At 33.9% G+C, this 15,948-nt stretch overlaps 3 protein-coding genes across 3 annotated transcripts; 2 read left to right on the forward strand and 1 right to left on the reverse strand.

Annotated features, from left to right (window-relative positions):
• Positions 1-2,591: 2,591 nt before the first annotated feature.
• On the reverse strand, positions 2,592-3,230 carry MONOS_1753 (uncharacterized protein; the record flags this gene model as incomplete). The annotated part of the gene is made up of 1 exon (XM_067870458.1): positions 2,592-3,230. One exon carries the CDS (start codon positions 3,228-3,230, stop codon positions 2,592-2,594), a length of 639 nt encoding a protein of 212 aa, XP_067724819.1.
• A 4,539-nt stretch (positions 3,231-7,769) lies between these two features.
• MONOS_1754 (uncharacterized protein) lies at positions 7,770-8,988 on the forward strand (the record flags this gene model as incomplete). Its single annotated transcript, XM_067870469.1, has 3 exons — positions 7,770-8,045; positions 8,314-8,527; positions 8,639-8,988. The coding sequence occupies 3 exons, from the start codon at positions 7,770-7,772 to the stop codon at positions 8,986-8,988; spliced, it is 840 nt and encodes a 279-aa protein (XP_067724820.1).
• A 5,289-nt stretch (positions 8,989-14,277) lies between these two features.
• On the forward strand, positions 14,278-15,943 carry MONOS_17776 (uncharacterized protein). Its single transcript, XM_067870729.1, has 3 exons — positions 14,278-14,442; positions 14,505-14,998; positions 15,077-15,943. The coding sequence occupies exons 2-3, from the start codon at positions 14,507-14,509 to the stop codon at positions 15,812-15,814; spliced, it is 1,230 nt and encodes a 409-aa protein (XP_067724821.1). The 5' UTR covers positions 14,278-14,442; positions 14,505-14,506; the 3' UTR covers positions 15,815-15,943.
• Positions 15,944-15,948: the final 5 nt, after the last annotated feature.

Here is a 15,948-nt window from a genome sequence, read left to right on the forward strand (position 1 = left end):
AATGAAAATGGAATTATTTTAAATTTCAACAATGAATCAATTTTTTATAACTGTCATATTTATTATTGCATGTGTTAAATTCACTTGGATGTTTTTGTGTTTTGCAAAAAATATTTTTTAAGTTATCCCATTGATAATGATTTTTCAAAAATGATAATGTTTTTTTTCGTCAAAAGGAGCAACTTGCCGAAAATGAAAAATAACCAGAATTATTTATAACATAGAAAAAATAAGTTTTATATATAAAAGATGAACTGAATCGTTTTGTTGAAATAGAAAAATTCATCAAAAGTCAGATTTTCAAAAATAAAAATTATTTATTTCTTCATAAATACAGCGCAATAAATAAAAATTTCAATATGGTTAGATGTGTTATATACTGATGTGTGAATGTGTGAATTATTATAAATTAATTTTTTAAACTTGTCGAGATATATGAATTTTAATAAAAATTCCGGGTTTTTTACCATGTTCCGCGTATTTTACTCATTGTATCAATAAAAAATATTTTGCTTTAAATTCTTAAAAAATTTTCTCATTTTCTTCATATTACAGTTTCCACTCTCAAAATATCTCAAGAATGATATTATTTGCAACATCAAGTTTTTGTTTCCAATAGATACAACGCATATTGGATCACATAATTTAAAATGAAAAATTAATTAAAAATTGTTGGGGTTATTAAAAAAAAACTACTGTTTATTTGAATTGACTGGCAAATTTTTAAAATACACAAGCAATTATGAATTGAATGTTTTAAAATTGAAAAAGAATAATATTAAATAATAAACAGAAAAGATTTTTATAAAATACTGAAGTTAATTTTGATTTTCTTTTTGATTATATTTTGATCTTTCAATAATCAACTTCGAAAAAATAGAATAATTCGATAATTCGTTTAAAACGCTATTCCAACTTATGTTATCAGAAACATGAGCTTTATAATGCGAGTTTGAATGGTTATAACAATTATAAATTCGTTTTTCCCAATATACAAATCATGAATGCATCTGATTACTTTCAGTTTTTTTCTTCGCAATTGTGAACTGTTTCTTTAAAACTGAAGCACCAACAACAACTTCTGTTCCATTATGCTCAGTCATCATTGGTAATTACTGCTTATTTCGTTCTTAGCAACAGCAATTTTCAAACAATATTGTTTTTTATTTTTCGCCTTGCTGAAAAACAATATTATGAAATATAAACAAGAAATATTTAAAACATTGAATGTTTAAAGGTGTATATGCTTCTTTTTCAAATTTTCGTTTTTAATAAAGAATATTTTATATTTCAACAAATTTTTCTTTTTCGATATTTTTCTTCTTATTTTGCAGATCACACAATTTTCTTATATGTTCCGAATTCAATAGACATTTTGTTTTTTGATGCTCCATATTTTTGACTCTCTTCATCCTCAGGATTACTCTTAAGTGCAAATAAAATTTCGACTATCCCATCTATTTATTTTCTCTCGTCTAAATTAACAGATTTCTATTCCAGCACGCTCAAACTATCATCAACAGTTCTATCTTCTCTTCTATTTACAGCTCCGACACTTTTTTCTCTGCCTTTGACACCTCCTTTCTTCGCCAAACCAGCTCTACACCAAATGCTCCTGTTGAACACACCGGAAATGAATCTCAAAGAAAATCACCTGGAAGATTGGCCACTTTTGATGAGAACAACCATCGCTTTGAGTGGTGTGAATGGAATGATTCAACTGGTTGCTCATCATCTGGTGGTGCACTTTATGTTGCTTGCACGAATGCCAATCTCACAATCACTTCCTGTTCATTCAACAATTGTTCAACAAGTGATCATGGAGGAGCGTTATATTGCGATTATTTGTTAAAAGTTGATATCGCAAAATCCAATTTCACGAGTTGTTCAGCTGCTCATGCAGGAGCTGCTTATTTGTATTGCAATCAACCTTATTCTGTTTGGACATTCTCAGATAACAGAGTGGAAAGTTGCTCAATAACAGATTGGTGTGGAACTGGTTGGAATTTCTGGCTCAATAATATGCCATCAAATGCTCAATTCCTGTTTTCCAAATGTTAGTGTATCGCAAATTCTGGTGGTGATTCTGCTGGCTCTCTCACATTTCATTGGCCTCCACAAAATAAACCAAGTCAGTTTTCAATCATTGAGTGTCAGTTCATCAGGAACAATCTGACTGCCTCTTCCACTTATGGTGGCGCTGCTCTATGTTGCACAAACACCTTCACTTGGATGAGTGGAGTTAAATTCATCACATTCTGTTTCTTCGATGGAAATACAGCAGAAAATGGCAGGGGAAATGATGTGTTTTTCAATGGCAGCAGCATAACCCAATCACCATTCAATCAGTGTGGATCAACAACAGAATCAAAAAGAGTGTGGAATGCAGGAACAGCTGACAATGCAGTGTATAATGGCTGGCTCCCTCTCATTGCCCAGAACAAAATCGTTGCCAGCAATGGAACCAATACAGATGGTTGTGGCAGACCCCAACAGACCCCATGTGCCACCATCGAGTATGCCCTCAACGGCTTCATTTCCCTCATCCAAGATGCCTCCCTCACCCTCCTCACCTCAACATTTGTTCCTCTTCAAACACTAACCTTCAGCGTGGTTGATTCAAAAATCACTGGAAATGGAACAGATACCACCACCATCGCCTCCAGTGGCATTCCCCAACCACCAAACTCACATTCACAATCATCACAATCAACATCATCATTTTCATCATTTTCATCATTTTCATCTGCATCTTCTTCACCAGATCCATCTGCCTCGTCTGCCCTCTTCCAACAGACCCAGGGCTCCCTCACAGTCTCTGCCCTCGCCATCTCCCACAACTCATCAAACCAAATCACCCCCATCCTCTTCCACCTCTCCGGAAACTCCCCTTCCCTCAACCTCAACACAACCACCATCACCGGAACAACCTCCATAACAATAAAAACACCCCTCTTCTTCCTCACTGCTGGCTCCCTCTCCCTCAACCACACAGCAATCACCAGTCTCACCCTCAACAGCCAAAGCATCTTCCACCTCACCTCCCTCACCGCTCCCCTCACCCTCAACTCCTCCAACATCACCGATATCACCTCCACAGCCACCCCCGCCAGCTGTGTCCTCTCCTCTGCCACCTCCCCTGCCCTCTCCCTCTCCCTCGCCAACTGCACCATCACCAACATCAACTCAGCTCCACAACACCAACAGACTGCCACCAATGGCGGGTGCATCTCATTCGCCTCATCCGCCTCTGCCAACTCGTTTTCGGTGAGTGATTCAGCCTTCTCCACCTGATCTGTGAGCGAAAGTGAAACGAGTGCTTTAGAAATAGAAGAGCTGATATATATAAAGAAAGAAAAATTCAAGGGAAACAGAAGCAAAGGTGGAAAGAAGAATACTTTCTTCTTTGAAAAGAAGCCTTCATAAGAGATTTGTGGAGATGAAGAGTGAAAAGGAAGAAAGAATTGATCACGAAAATAAAGATGATTTACAAGATGAAAAGAAAGAAGGAATTACTTGCAGAAAGGAAATGAGTTAGATCATATTGAAATTATGAGATTACGACAAAAGAGAAAATGAGTGAAAAAATGAAAGGAAATTGGAGAAATGATTAATGCAAAGGAAATAAATCTTTGATTCCAAAACTTCAGCATCGCCGTGCAATATTTGTTGTGAAAGTATCAACAGCGTGATGAAATGCAAGCAGGAAACTTTTTTTCTCACAAAATTGTCAGAATAATTCTTTTGTCTTTTATTGTTTTGATGAAAACAATAAAAATCTCAGCTTTGCTGATTTTTCTTATTTGAAACTCACATGATTGAAATATCACTTTATTGACAAACTATTTTTATTACATCTATTTTATTAGATAAATTGTGAAATAAAAAAATATTTCAAGATATTTTGATTATTTCAAGATTCCCCAGTAATTTTAAATAAAAGGCAGTGTTTTTAAGAAAAACAAGTGTTTTTAAATTGTGGCCAGAAAGTCTTGCATTTGTCAAAAAAACATTGTTTTGCACGTCAGTGCAAAAAACACATCCACATTACAATATTGCATGTGTGTTTCGCAAATTAAACATTTTTTGTTTGTTTTCCGAAAAGTTTTGATCATTTTTCTAAAAATTGGAATAGAATTGTTTGAAAAAAATAATAATTTAAAATGAGAACAATAATATCCAATGTTCAAAAACATCAATTGTTGAGTGAGTTTACATTTATTTTTTGAAAAAACACTTAATTGTGGTATGATATTAATTCTGTTTTTAATTGAAACGATTAAACAATCATTTGCTATCCGTTCTTTTCAAATTTTTTAACAATATTTATCAATATTTGATATTTGCGAAACTTATTTTGAATGGTTCGAATTGAAGAATATTCATTTATGCAAATGATCAAATCACTTTCAAGATTTCTCTGTCCATATGAATTGAAAACAAAAATGCAATTAAAACCGGTTTGAGAGCATTTATTTTTGTCTATTTTAATTATTTTTAACCTATTTGAATTTCTTATAAAAAACTTTCTCTCATAAAGTTTGAATAACTTTTAATCAGCGCTTTCTGGTTGACATGCATTCGAAAAAATACTGGAGAGTGACAACACAAAAAAGGTCATTTGTATGTAGTTGTTGTTGCGCATGATTTCTTGATATTCGGATTTATTACATTATTTTTTGAAAAGATTTGTTTTCCAGTTAGGAAGAAAGCAACGAAGAGAAAAGAAGTGGATAATATTTGAAATGAATTCAATGAACGATGAAATGAATAAAGAAGATAATAAAACCGATTTTATTGATGATGTGTTCGATAAAATTCATTTTATGAAAAGAAGGAAGGAAAAGTGGTGAAAGCAGGTGAGTGATATTTGCGAATGCTTAATTTTGCTTAATAAAGGATTCATTTCAGGGGAATTGATTTCAGTTTGAATACATTGTTTTCTGAAAGTTGCATTGAACAAGGAGGAAAGCGAGAAAGTCAGAAAGAAGTGGAAATAGCTTCACTGGCTTTGAGCAACATTGAATGTTGCCATTTGTGTTTATTTTCTCTTTTTTTTGATGTTCAGAATTGTTCTTGCTTTTTTTTGACAGATAATAGAAAAAATATAGTATTTGGAAGAAATGATCAAAATTATCCATTGCAGTCAGGAGTTTAACAACCTCACTAACCTTTCCTGTCAATCTTCTTGACAGTTTTTCATTGACTGATTTCACGAGGAAAAAGAGATGCAAAAAGTGGCTGTGAAAGAGCTTCATTTTTTCAGAGAAGCCAAGAGAATTGAATGAACAGGAAAAAATGTGGATTGGATAAGTGATAGCGGAGGGGGGGAGGAGAAGGAAATGAAGCAGAAGAAGTGCATATTATCAGGAGATGGCTCAATGAAATTTGAATTTTCCCTTATTCATGCAAATTAGTGAATAAAGATTTTTTTAAACTTATTAACAACACTGTTCATGTTTAAATAAATGTGAAAAATTATTTCGGAGAAATTTGCTGAATATGCATTTGCATATCAAAAATGGTAACAATTAACAAAACTGTGTTAATTGATTATTTGTTGTTGAAGAGTGAGCAGTTGATACCGTTTTTCAAGAAATACAAAAACAAATAATAGATAACAAAATAACATATGTGTGCACGAGTTTTTTTCATGAATTGAAAAATCAATATAAAATTGTTAAAAAACATAAAATATTTCAACGGGCTAAACAACACTTGAACGCTTATGCGCATTAGAAAGTTAGAAAAATAATGTTTAGATATTATTTTTTATGAACAAAAACAAAAACATAAAAATTTCGAAGACAAAATAATACAAACAATAGATGAATTTTGAATAGATTTTTTTTATTTGAATAAACCAGGTTTATTCAAATGAAGTCATGTTTATTTGAATAGATCGAGTTTATTTGAATGAACTGAGTTCATTTGAGATAGACTGAGTTCATTTGAGTTACGAAAATTAGTATAAAAAAAACAAGTAATTTAAATGTTTATAAATTTGATTGTTAAAATAAACAAATATTATTTGTTTCATAATGATGATGTTTTGCGAATGATTTTTGTTGTTTTCGTCAAATTCTTTCAATGATCATAAGGATCAAAATATTTATAAAAACGTGAAAATTCTTTTTCGCCAATACATGATTCAAAACATAAAAGTATCACGTTTTTCATATTGCCTCACTTTTCTTGTACATGATTTTGATCATGCTCTTTGTGAAAAAAGCAGGAATCTTAATTGCTGAGGATTTTCAAATGATTTATATTGATTTTGAACTTGTCGAACTAGTGAAAACGTTCAAAAACGAATTATTTCATTGAAATAATAATTTACATATAAAAGTTTCAAATGCTTTTGCATACTTCAAATATAATGAACTGGATGATGCAAAAAACAGTTAGTAAGATGTTTGAAAGAAGAGATAAATAAAAAAGATTTGCTTCACCGCATTCAATTACATTTCATAGATTTGCATCGAGGAGCATGCTGGAGAGCTGAATAGAGTGAATCCGGTTAGATTGAACAATTTTTTTTTACGGCTACACACGAGTTCATCCAAGGAGAAAACAGAAAACCCGCTAGTAGTTGATGCACGCAAAATGTGAAGTTTGATGTTAAGTTCTGGCTTATTACCTTTTCCTTATTGAGGTGAGCCTCTTTTGTCTTCACCATGAAACCTCAAGAAGAAGCATTTATGTGGATTGTGAAGTCATCAATCGAGCGCATCACTAATCTTCTCCACTTTTTGTGTTAAGTGATAACTGAACTCCAAAGATCGTGTTGGTGGAGAGTCTATTTATTTTTTAATGTTGATTTGCTTCGATTTTTGTATTCATTTCATTTGTGAAGATTATCATGCTGGATGCATGATAATTGAGCTTATTCAATGTCATCCTAATTTCGTTATGCAACATGTCCAACTGCCACATCGTCGAAAAAGCAAGCAGTGCCAGCTACTCTCCAAATACCACTTCCTCATTTTTCATCTTCATATCGATGTTGAAGGATATCGCAGAAACAGAAAAGAATCCATCAGTTCCTTAAAGTTTGGGCGGCCGCTCAGGGAGATTATTGCAAATGATTCAAGCGCGAAATACTTCCGTTCGAGCAGCATTGAAAATATGATGGAAAGGCTAAATCACTTGAGCAGCTGAGAGTTACTGGTTTTTAATATCAACTTCACACAGATAGTGTGCAGCGGCTCAAGTGGAGAAGGGAAAGTTGCAAAATGAATTTGGATGCGAGTGTGAACAGCAAGCCAGAGTTTATGTTCCAGAATGTATTATGTAACAATAACCCGGTAAGCCAATGGCTAGATATCTTTGTTGTGTTCAGGAATATTTCAAAGCAGATGAACTAAATGAAATTCCTGATCAACATGTGAAAAGGAGTGTTCAACTGGACTAATGAGAACTTCGGGTTTGACAATATGACTGAAGAAGCGTTCGGCTTGATCTCATTCATCATCACACATCAGTCTGTCGTTGTGCCTGTGTTGTCGACTGGTTTCGAGCCTGGAGGCTGAAATAGCAATTCGCGTTGCGTATTAGCAGGGAAATGTGTGTCACAAACGAACATGGACTGGGATATATAGCGTCGAGTTAGTGAGAGCTGTTGTTGTCGAGGGTGCTGAGCGATTTGAGGACATAGGCTTTTTATTTTTTGAAGGAAACCACATCCTTTCAAGGAATGGGCTTTGAGCGTTATAAGATAAAATTTGTTTGGATAGTTCGATCTTTGGAATGGAACATAAGGATTTGCAATGCATGAGGACTCTAACGAGAAGAACAAAGCTGCGAGCACTTTTGCTTCTGTTAAAAGAAGATGGAGCTGTGTTGCATGCAATGAAAGAAGAAAAGAGAAGAATATGTCGATGATGCAGTTCAATAACTTTTCTGTTTGGTCAGATGAACCAGCTTCTGTTTCGATGATCTTTCTGCAGACGCCGATTGTCATGCAAAACTGCTCATTTGTTGTCCGCATGCCATATGCCGAAAGAGGAAGAACAAAGTCGACATTGTGCTGCTTATCTGCTCGAGTATGTGCATGATTGTTTGATGGCTGCGCTGATGGATCCTCTTCATTTGCCAGTTCAGATACTGCTAATAGAGTGGAACAGAAGAGCAGCTAGAATGGATCTGCTGCAAATTCAGAACAGAGCGAAGTGGGGATGATTGGTGCCACAATTGCAAGCTACGCCGAAGTTGGATTGAATGTGTTGAGAGGGGGAAGGGGGAAGATGGGGTTGAGCGAGTGCAGCAGCTTCCAATTTCACAAGTCATGAACAATTGATCCCCTATTGCCAGATGTCCAGAAGAAATATGTTGTGCAACGCGAATTGGAAGCTGAAACAAGTGAGTGTGAAAGGAGGAAATGGAAAGCTGCCAGGCTCATCTCTGTGGATTGTCAACGAAGGATGCGAACTTTTCCATTTTTGCAAGTTACCGGGCATCTTCTCCATTCATCTCCCTACTGATAAATATGACTATCTTGCAGACACAACCGCACAGCTTGTGTTTCGTGTGGCGTTTCTGCTTCGATATAAACTCCAACTTAATGTTAATACAGTGCTTTGTTGTGTGGAGGCAATCGAGAAAAACGAATTCCACGAGATCTAGTTTGTCTTTTAAGCAGAAGCTCATGGTGTCATTCACTCGTCAATACTCGAAGTCTTGCCAGACGAGGCAGAAGTTACTGTTTCGATTCTATTTGGACCAATCTGTTCGGCATCCACTTCTTCTGCGGTGTTGAAGAACAGAAGCAAAACTCTGACAAGAAAAGAAGGAAAACTTGTAGAAGGAACAAACGAAGTGAATACACTTTGGGAATTGGTTGTGATCATAATAACTGTTGTTATTGTTGATTATTCTGTTAACAGCTTTGTTTATGTTTGCTGTTTAACGAAGGAAGGCAAATTGACGAGCAGAAGATTTGGTCGAAATTTTGTGAGATGCAGTGAAGAAGGATCAGAAGGCGTTTGAGGTTGTTACAACGAAGTGTCACAAGATGAGCAATAGGGAAGAACAGAGAAGGAGGAAGAAAAGAAGAATATTTTAAATCTTTAAGAAATAAATCGAAAAAAGAAAATACAATTTTTTCGGTCAACGGAGAAAGTGGTAAAGATGAAAGCAGCTTCAACCTGTCGACTCGACTGAGAGCTTCAAATTTATATGCTTTGTTGGCTGAAAATCACTCCACGAACATCAATAGAAACAAATTTTTGTTTTTCATATTTAATTATACAGAGATCAAATGAAAAACAAAGAAGTTGGAATGGAATAGAATAATGACAACAAAATGATATTTGCATTCATTTCTCTCTCTTTTTGTCAAATAAAATCTTCTTTAAACATATATCAAATTTTGTTTTAGAATACAGAAATATCTCAGATTTTTTGATTTTTTCAATTTTTTTGTTGATAAAGTGAAAGATAGAACACAAAAATATTATAATAAGTGTTCATAACATTTTCATAAAAACTTTATTTAAGTGTATCGCACTTTATTCAAGTGTCACTTCAATAGATGAATTGTGAATAGATTTTTTTCATTTGAATAAATTCAACTTATTTGAATGAACTAGGTTTTTCTTAAATGATGTCATGTTATTTTAAATGGTTGAAGCGACACTTGAATAAAGTGCGATACACTTAAATAAAGTTTTTATGAAAAAATGGTAAACACTAATTATAATATTTTCACATTTATTTTTAACTTTATCAACTAAAAATTGAAAAATCCAAATTAATTGTGATTTTTCAATATTCTCAAACAAAATTTGAGACATGTTAAAAGAAGATTTTATTTGATAAAAGAAGCTTGAAATGAATGATAAGATAATTTAATTCTCAATATCAAGTCCTGTTTTTTCTCATTAACTAAAAATGTGATCATCACGTAATTAAAAATCTTTAACAAAAATTTGCTTCAATTGATGTTTGTGGAGTAATGTGCAACAAACAATGCATATATTTCTGAAGCGCTCATTCGAGTAGATAGATTGGTGTGTTTTCTCTTTTTCCACTTTCTCCGTTGACTGAATAAATTACGCATCCATTTATCGATTTTTTTTCCACAAATTCTCTCAATATTTTGCTTGACTGCATTCTTCCACGCTTTTCCCCATTGATAATCTGGAGATTTCTCTGTATTCAACATTCATATGCCTTTGGATCCTTCTTTATTGTGTCATCAACAACCTGTTTCAAATCTTCCGCTTCATTCGAAACCTTCTTCCAACGAGTAATAAACATTATAAATTTAATCAAAAAAAACAAAAAAATTATTGTAGAAATTTCTATTGCAATCGATGGTCGAGACGGTTTTCTTTCTCTTCTTCCTTCAGCAATTCTTTCATCGTTTTTTATTAAACTTCGTTGCTGTTCCACAAAAGAAATTGTGCAGTTGATGCAACTGTTTTTGAGCTTTTTTTCCATGATGCTTGCAGCTACTTCAGTATTGTTGGATACCGAAGTCGCGATTGAGGCTGGATTATTGAATGGATTACAGTTTCATTTTCTGAAAGTTAAACTTACAGCGGATATTTTTAAGTTTGCAGAGGGGTTCATTGACAAAATCAATCTGGAGGAGCTAGTATCAAGGAATGAACGAAGAGATAACGAGATCCAGGGAAATGGCATTGCCTTCTTAACAAAATATCACTGAATTTTGCTGCGGGATAAAGAACGGGATGCTCTTTCTGAAGGCAATTTTATCATGATCTCTAACTGGTGGAAATCCAAAACGAAATGTTCGGAAGAAATCGATCCCTGACTTTTGGGATTTGAATATTCAGAAGCGCATGACCAGAGCAGGTGATGTTGTTCCTTATGAACGGATAACCCACTGCACTCGGCTGTTGTTGACAAATAATACAAATTGCACACAGGCGCTACAACAGAACACAGGAACCCATCTTTTGAAGAGTTGGCAACACTCGTATCTATTATCCTTCCCAAGCAATTCTGAATATCAACCATAAAACCGCTCCACTTGCACAGATATTCGAAACTATCTTCGTATGAACACAAACTGTTGCGCTCCTGTTACTCCATCAAACACACTCGAAGACGTGCAAGCATCCACCAAATCTGCCAACGCTGCAATGCAACCTTTTTCAGTGTGCGAATCACACTTCTTGTCTGAGCAGTTCTCCAATTCCAGCAACAAGGACGAAGTTTAAGATGCAAAACAGCACAGGATAAGCGAATCTCGGGTAACAGTTTGATATGATGACTGCCTTATCCGGAATGTCGACGCATTTGATGCCACACTCACTGCTCATCCTTCTCCAAGAATTGTGTTTGAAATAGCCAAGAAATTCATCTCGATGTTTGTATCTTGGCATTTGACAGAAACAAAAGATTCCCTTGACACATGTGTATCATCGAATTCCATATTAATTCATTAATTGTTTGAATGGACTCCTGAACCATCTGAGGAAAGCACAATCATGTTTGATCCACTCTGAGTTCCTCTCATCTGAATGTTCTGAAGCTGGGAGTCATTTCAGTTGCGAAGAATGAGGCCTGATCGCTGAGCGCTGCAATTGGATGCATGCACCTGCCGCATGAACAGCTTTGCCAGATCGTGGAAATTCAACAGCGATCCAGATATAACATCTGTGAAATTCAGAAATGCACACGAGAAATATTGACCACAACTTGCTGCCAGGCATGAAGAACTGAGATGGAGGCCAGCAAAAGTGCAGTCAGACATCGTCAATCTTCCACCACTCATTTCAACAATCGAGCAATTCAGTTCAATTTCAGATCCTCCACCAGAAACTTCTTGAGCAAAATTGTGTCTGCAATCGACAAGTTTCCATCAGTCAGCGGTAATAAACTGGAGTGCAGAGAAGAAAAAACTCTTCCAAACAAAAACGAAAGAAACTCCATTTTAACTCTCGACGAGAACGCAACGAGACTGACCGTCTTGCTATCAATGCTGCTGTTCAGCATAATATTCCTCCTTACGCCTTCCTCATCCAGCGATTTGACCGTCATATCATGTGTACTTGCTTCACCAGAGACCAGAGAAATCTCATCTACGAGCAAGTTGCTGAAAACAGAAGGAATGATGTGAGACAATGCAATATTCAAGGAAGAGCAGGGCGCATTGATAGCTCTACAACTGGAGTGAATCTGAGACGTTGTCGGCTGAAGAAGATGAAAAAATAATCTCAATTCGATTTTCAACAACGAAAGCAAGAGATCTTGCTCGTCTCAATAGTTAGTTGCAGAGCACACACATAGCATGCTCCCAAACAAAGGGAGGTCTGAAGTCAAGCTGGAAGAGCTCGCTGCTTATTTGCGATTTGATGTTGGAGCATTTCGCAAACACTTCTCTTCCCCTGAAAGTCTTGTTCCCCAAGAATGTGATATTTTTGAAGAAGAAAGGCAAAGGGCCATCGCTTGCAATTGTTGAGCAGTCCAGGAATATCGCGCCTCCTCTTCCAGTTGCCGAGCAGAAACATCCTGAGATTGTGGAAAAACAGTTCTCAAAATACACTCCTTCGCTCAATTTCATGAATATTCCTTCGCCGCTCTCGCTCTGGCTGCTTCCACAATTCTTGATCAACTTGTTTTGCACAGACACGCTGGAAGGCTTGCTGCCGGAGCAGCTGATGACGGATTGCTCAGAAGGAATATTTAGGAGAAGTGAGCGAAGGAACAGCATTTGAGTTATGCTGTTGAACTATCGCCTTCATATAATCCCTGTGACTCGTCTTGCAATTCAGCCTGCGCAAATACTTCCACAATGCTTTTGCGCATCGGTTCAATATTGTTCATCGAGACATTCGTCAAGTTAACGCTGCTGCCTGCTGATTCCATCAGAATGTGACTTTTGCAAGACGGATTGGAACGAGCAGAATAATATTTCACAGTTACAGGCTGGAGACGATGTTTCAAGGAATGTCTGCTCGAGAAGCGCAGACAAATAGCAAGAGAAAGACGATTGCATTTCGTTCATTATTCAATGAAATAATGAAGACATGTTTCTTTGTTTTTTTATCTTTTTCAAAAAAGTTATATCAATTTCATTTATTGTCCGGTTATTTTTTCCTGTCTTTTAATGCTTTTAAGCCGATCTAAGTGTAAATACCAGTTGTTTGCATATATATTGATGCAATCCAATTTGTTATTCAACACAATTTCAATTTTCTTTATTTGCGAATTTGATAAAAAGCTAATCATTTCATAATTCATAAAATTCAACTTTTTATCAATATTTAACATATGTTAAAACATGTGGATTACATAATTGGAAAGTTTAACAACCTACGAATGTCATGATGATGTGTTTTGAATCGTTTATTAGTGCAAAAGAATTTTTGCAGTTTAATAAATCTTTTGATCCTTTCGATCATAAAAAATATTTGATGAAAACAACAAAAAACATTTCTAAAATTACATAATTATGATTCAAATAATTTATGTAAGTTTTTGCAATCAATTGAATAAACATAAAAAATACTTGTTTTTTTTCAAAATTTTCGTAACTCAAATAAACTCAGTCTATCTTAAATGAACTCGGTTCATTCAAATGAACTTGATCAATTCGAATAAACATGAGTTCATTTGAATAAACCTAGTTTATTTGAATAAAAAAAATCTATTCATAATTCATCTAATCATTTAAAATAACATGACTTCATTTAAGAAAAACCCAGTTCATTCAAATAAGTTGAATTTATTCAAATGAAAAAAATCTATTCACAATTCATCTAATAACAATTCAGAACATTGTTGCAACCATTTTTCCATCAAAAATATTTCAATTCATTATTATTAAAAAACGTCCAGTAGATTTAAGTTTTCATAGATTATTTCAAAATAACTGGGTTAATTCAAAATTCGAGGCTGAAACTTGAAATAACACGATTAATTTGAAAAAACCAATTTATTTCACATTTTATCTATTAATGCTTGTTTTCATGCTTCTGTTGAATTATCAACATTTCATCATTTAAAAAAAACTGTTTAAAAATGGTTTGATTTTTCTTTTATTTCCACTTTATTTTAATAAGTGTTTTTTATTCGTTTTGTTTTCCTTTCTCACAATTATTATTAATTTATATGTTCTTTTCTAATTTGAATAAGGATGGTGATTTTTAATATTTGTGCTTTTATTTGAATTGAGTGGTCTTTATTCAAATTAACATAGGTTTATAAAAAAAACCTCCATTAATTCAAATCTTCCAACTTAATCTGCATTGTATCTAATCATTGGACAATTTTTGAACGATCTTGTACCAAAAGTTGTAATCAAAAAAGAATAATCAATTTGAACCTATTTTTTCTATTATGAGTGAATCGTGACATCTATATTTCTGATCAGATTATTTTTTGAGAAAGAGTCACCATTCGCATGTGCATATTCGAAGAAATCTGAGAAGGAATTTAGGAATATAAGTGCTTCTCAAAAATTAACAAGTTTGCATGAAATTCACATTTTTTAGAAAAATAATAACAGGTGCATTTTGTTTTAATAATAGAAATGCTTTTAAAACTGGAAAGTTGTCCTTATGATGAAAGAAAACAGACAATTACCAAAATGTGCAGAATGGTCAGCAACATGGACAAGGAGGAATTGAAATTGGTTATTGAAAACAATATTTTCAATACAATTGAAAATATGGTAGAGAACAAAAAAATTGCATTGGAATGCTTATTTCCGTTGTTGAAAGAAATTGAATATTGGAAAGAGATGAAAAATATTTGGAGTCTTCATTTTGAAGAATCTTTGTTGTGTCAAAGATTTGAAAAGATGATTGTTGATGAAATTGAGAAGAAAGATGGAAAGAATGAAAAGTTTCTGATCAATCTTTGTGAACGCTATCTTTTGCTTAATGACGTATTTTCTTCAGACTTGGCATCTATTAGCATACCTTATCTTTTTGCAGTTGCTTCAAGCAAAGAGGAAAACGAAGAGATTCAAAGGGAAGTCGAGATAGTTTTATTAATAATGTGCAACTTAATAGATGCTGATGTTTGATTTCATTCGATTTAAAAAGAGTAATAAAGAGTCTTTTTTATTTTGTTCAAATTTGTAATTTTTTTCTCAAAGGGTATTGAAAAAGATCTTTTTTCGAATGGACTTGCTGACTTGGTCAAGTATCATAAACAGCATCACAACCTAACTCATGTTTCATACGAATCTGCTTGGATGATTTTAATTTGCCTATCTTCTTATAAAAAAGTTCATCTGAATGAGATGGATTTTGTTAAAGAAGCAATACGAGAATTGGAAGAACTCTTGAAAAGTGTTGATTGGAAGAAACAGGAAAAGGATATTGAAATGTCCAAAAACGTGTGCACAATAACAAGATGGTACTCGTCATTTGGGAGATGTTTCTTTTCCAACGAAACGTGGAAAGAAGAATGCGCAGAATTGGTTGCATTCAACGCAAAGTTGTGCAAAATAGCTAAAAAGAAGAGTGGATCTATTTCGAATTGCTGCTTTTTGCTTTATGAAACAATGATTCGGTTGAAAAAAGTGAACTTAGAATGCTTCGTGAAAGAAGGTGTTGTTGATTCCATTTTAGAAGAAATTGTCCAATCAACACTTGAAAAGGAACTGATTTTTTACTGCTTAAATTTTTTTTCAGCGCTTTCGAAAATGCAGATATCTGGCTTTGATATTGAAAACTATGAATTGAATATTAAGAAAACGAAAAAAGAATTGTTTGTAAAGTTGGAGGAAGAAGGATATGACGATATGATTATCAGCTTCAATGAACCATTTTTAAAGAGCGATTATTCAATCTATTTTAAAAAGATTGAAGATTATAATGTTTCACCCTGATTTATTTTTTTCTGGCAAGGAATCACATTTGTCTTTGAAACAAATAACTTGAATAACTTTTTCACAAATGTTTTTGAAGATTTTGTTTTTTTATATAAATAAAAATTATGAAGATAATTGTATTCAAGTTGATA

Source organism: Monocercomonoides exilis (genome assembly GCF_001643675.1).
Source record: "Monocercomonoides exilis strain PA203 chromosome Unknown scaffold31-1199392, whole genome shotgun sequence".
In the NCBI taxonomy this organism is placed as follows: Eukaryota; Preaxostyla; order Oxymonadida; family Polymastigidae; genus Monocercomonoides; species Monocercomonoides exilis.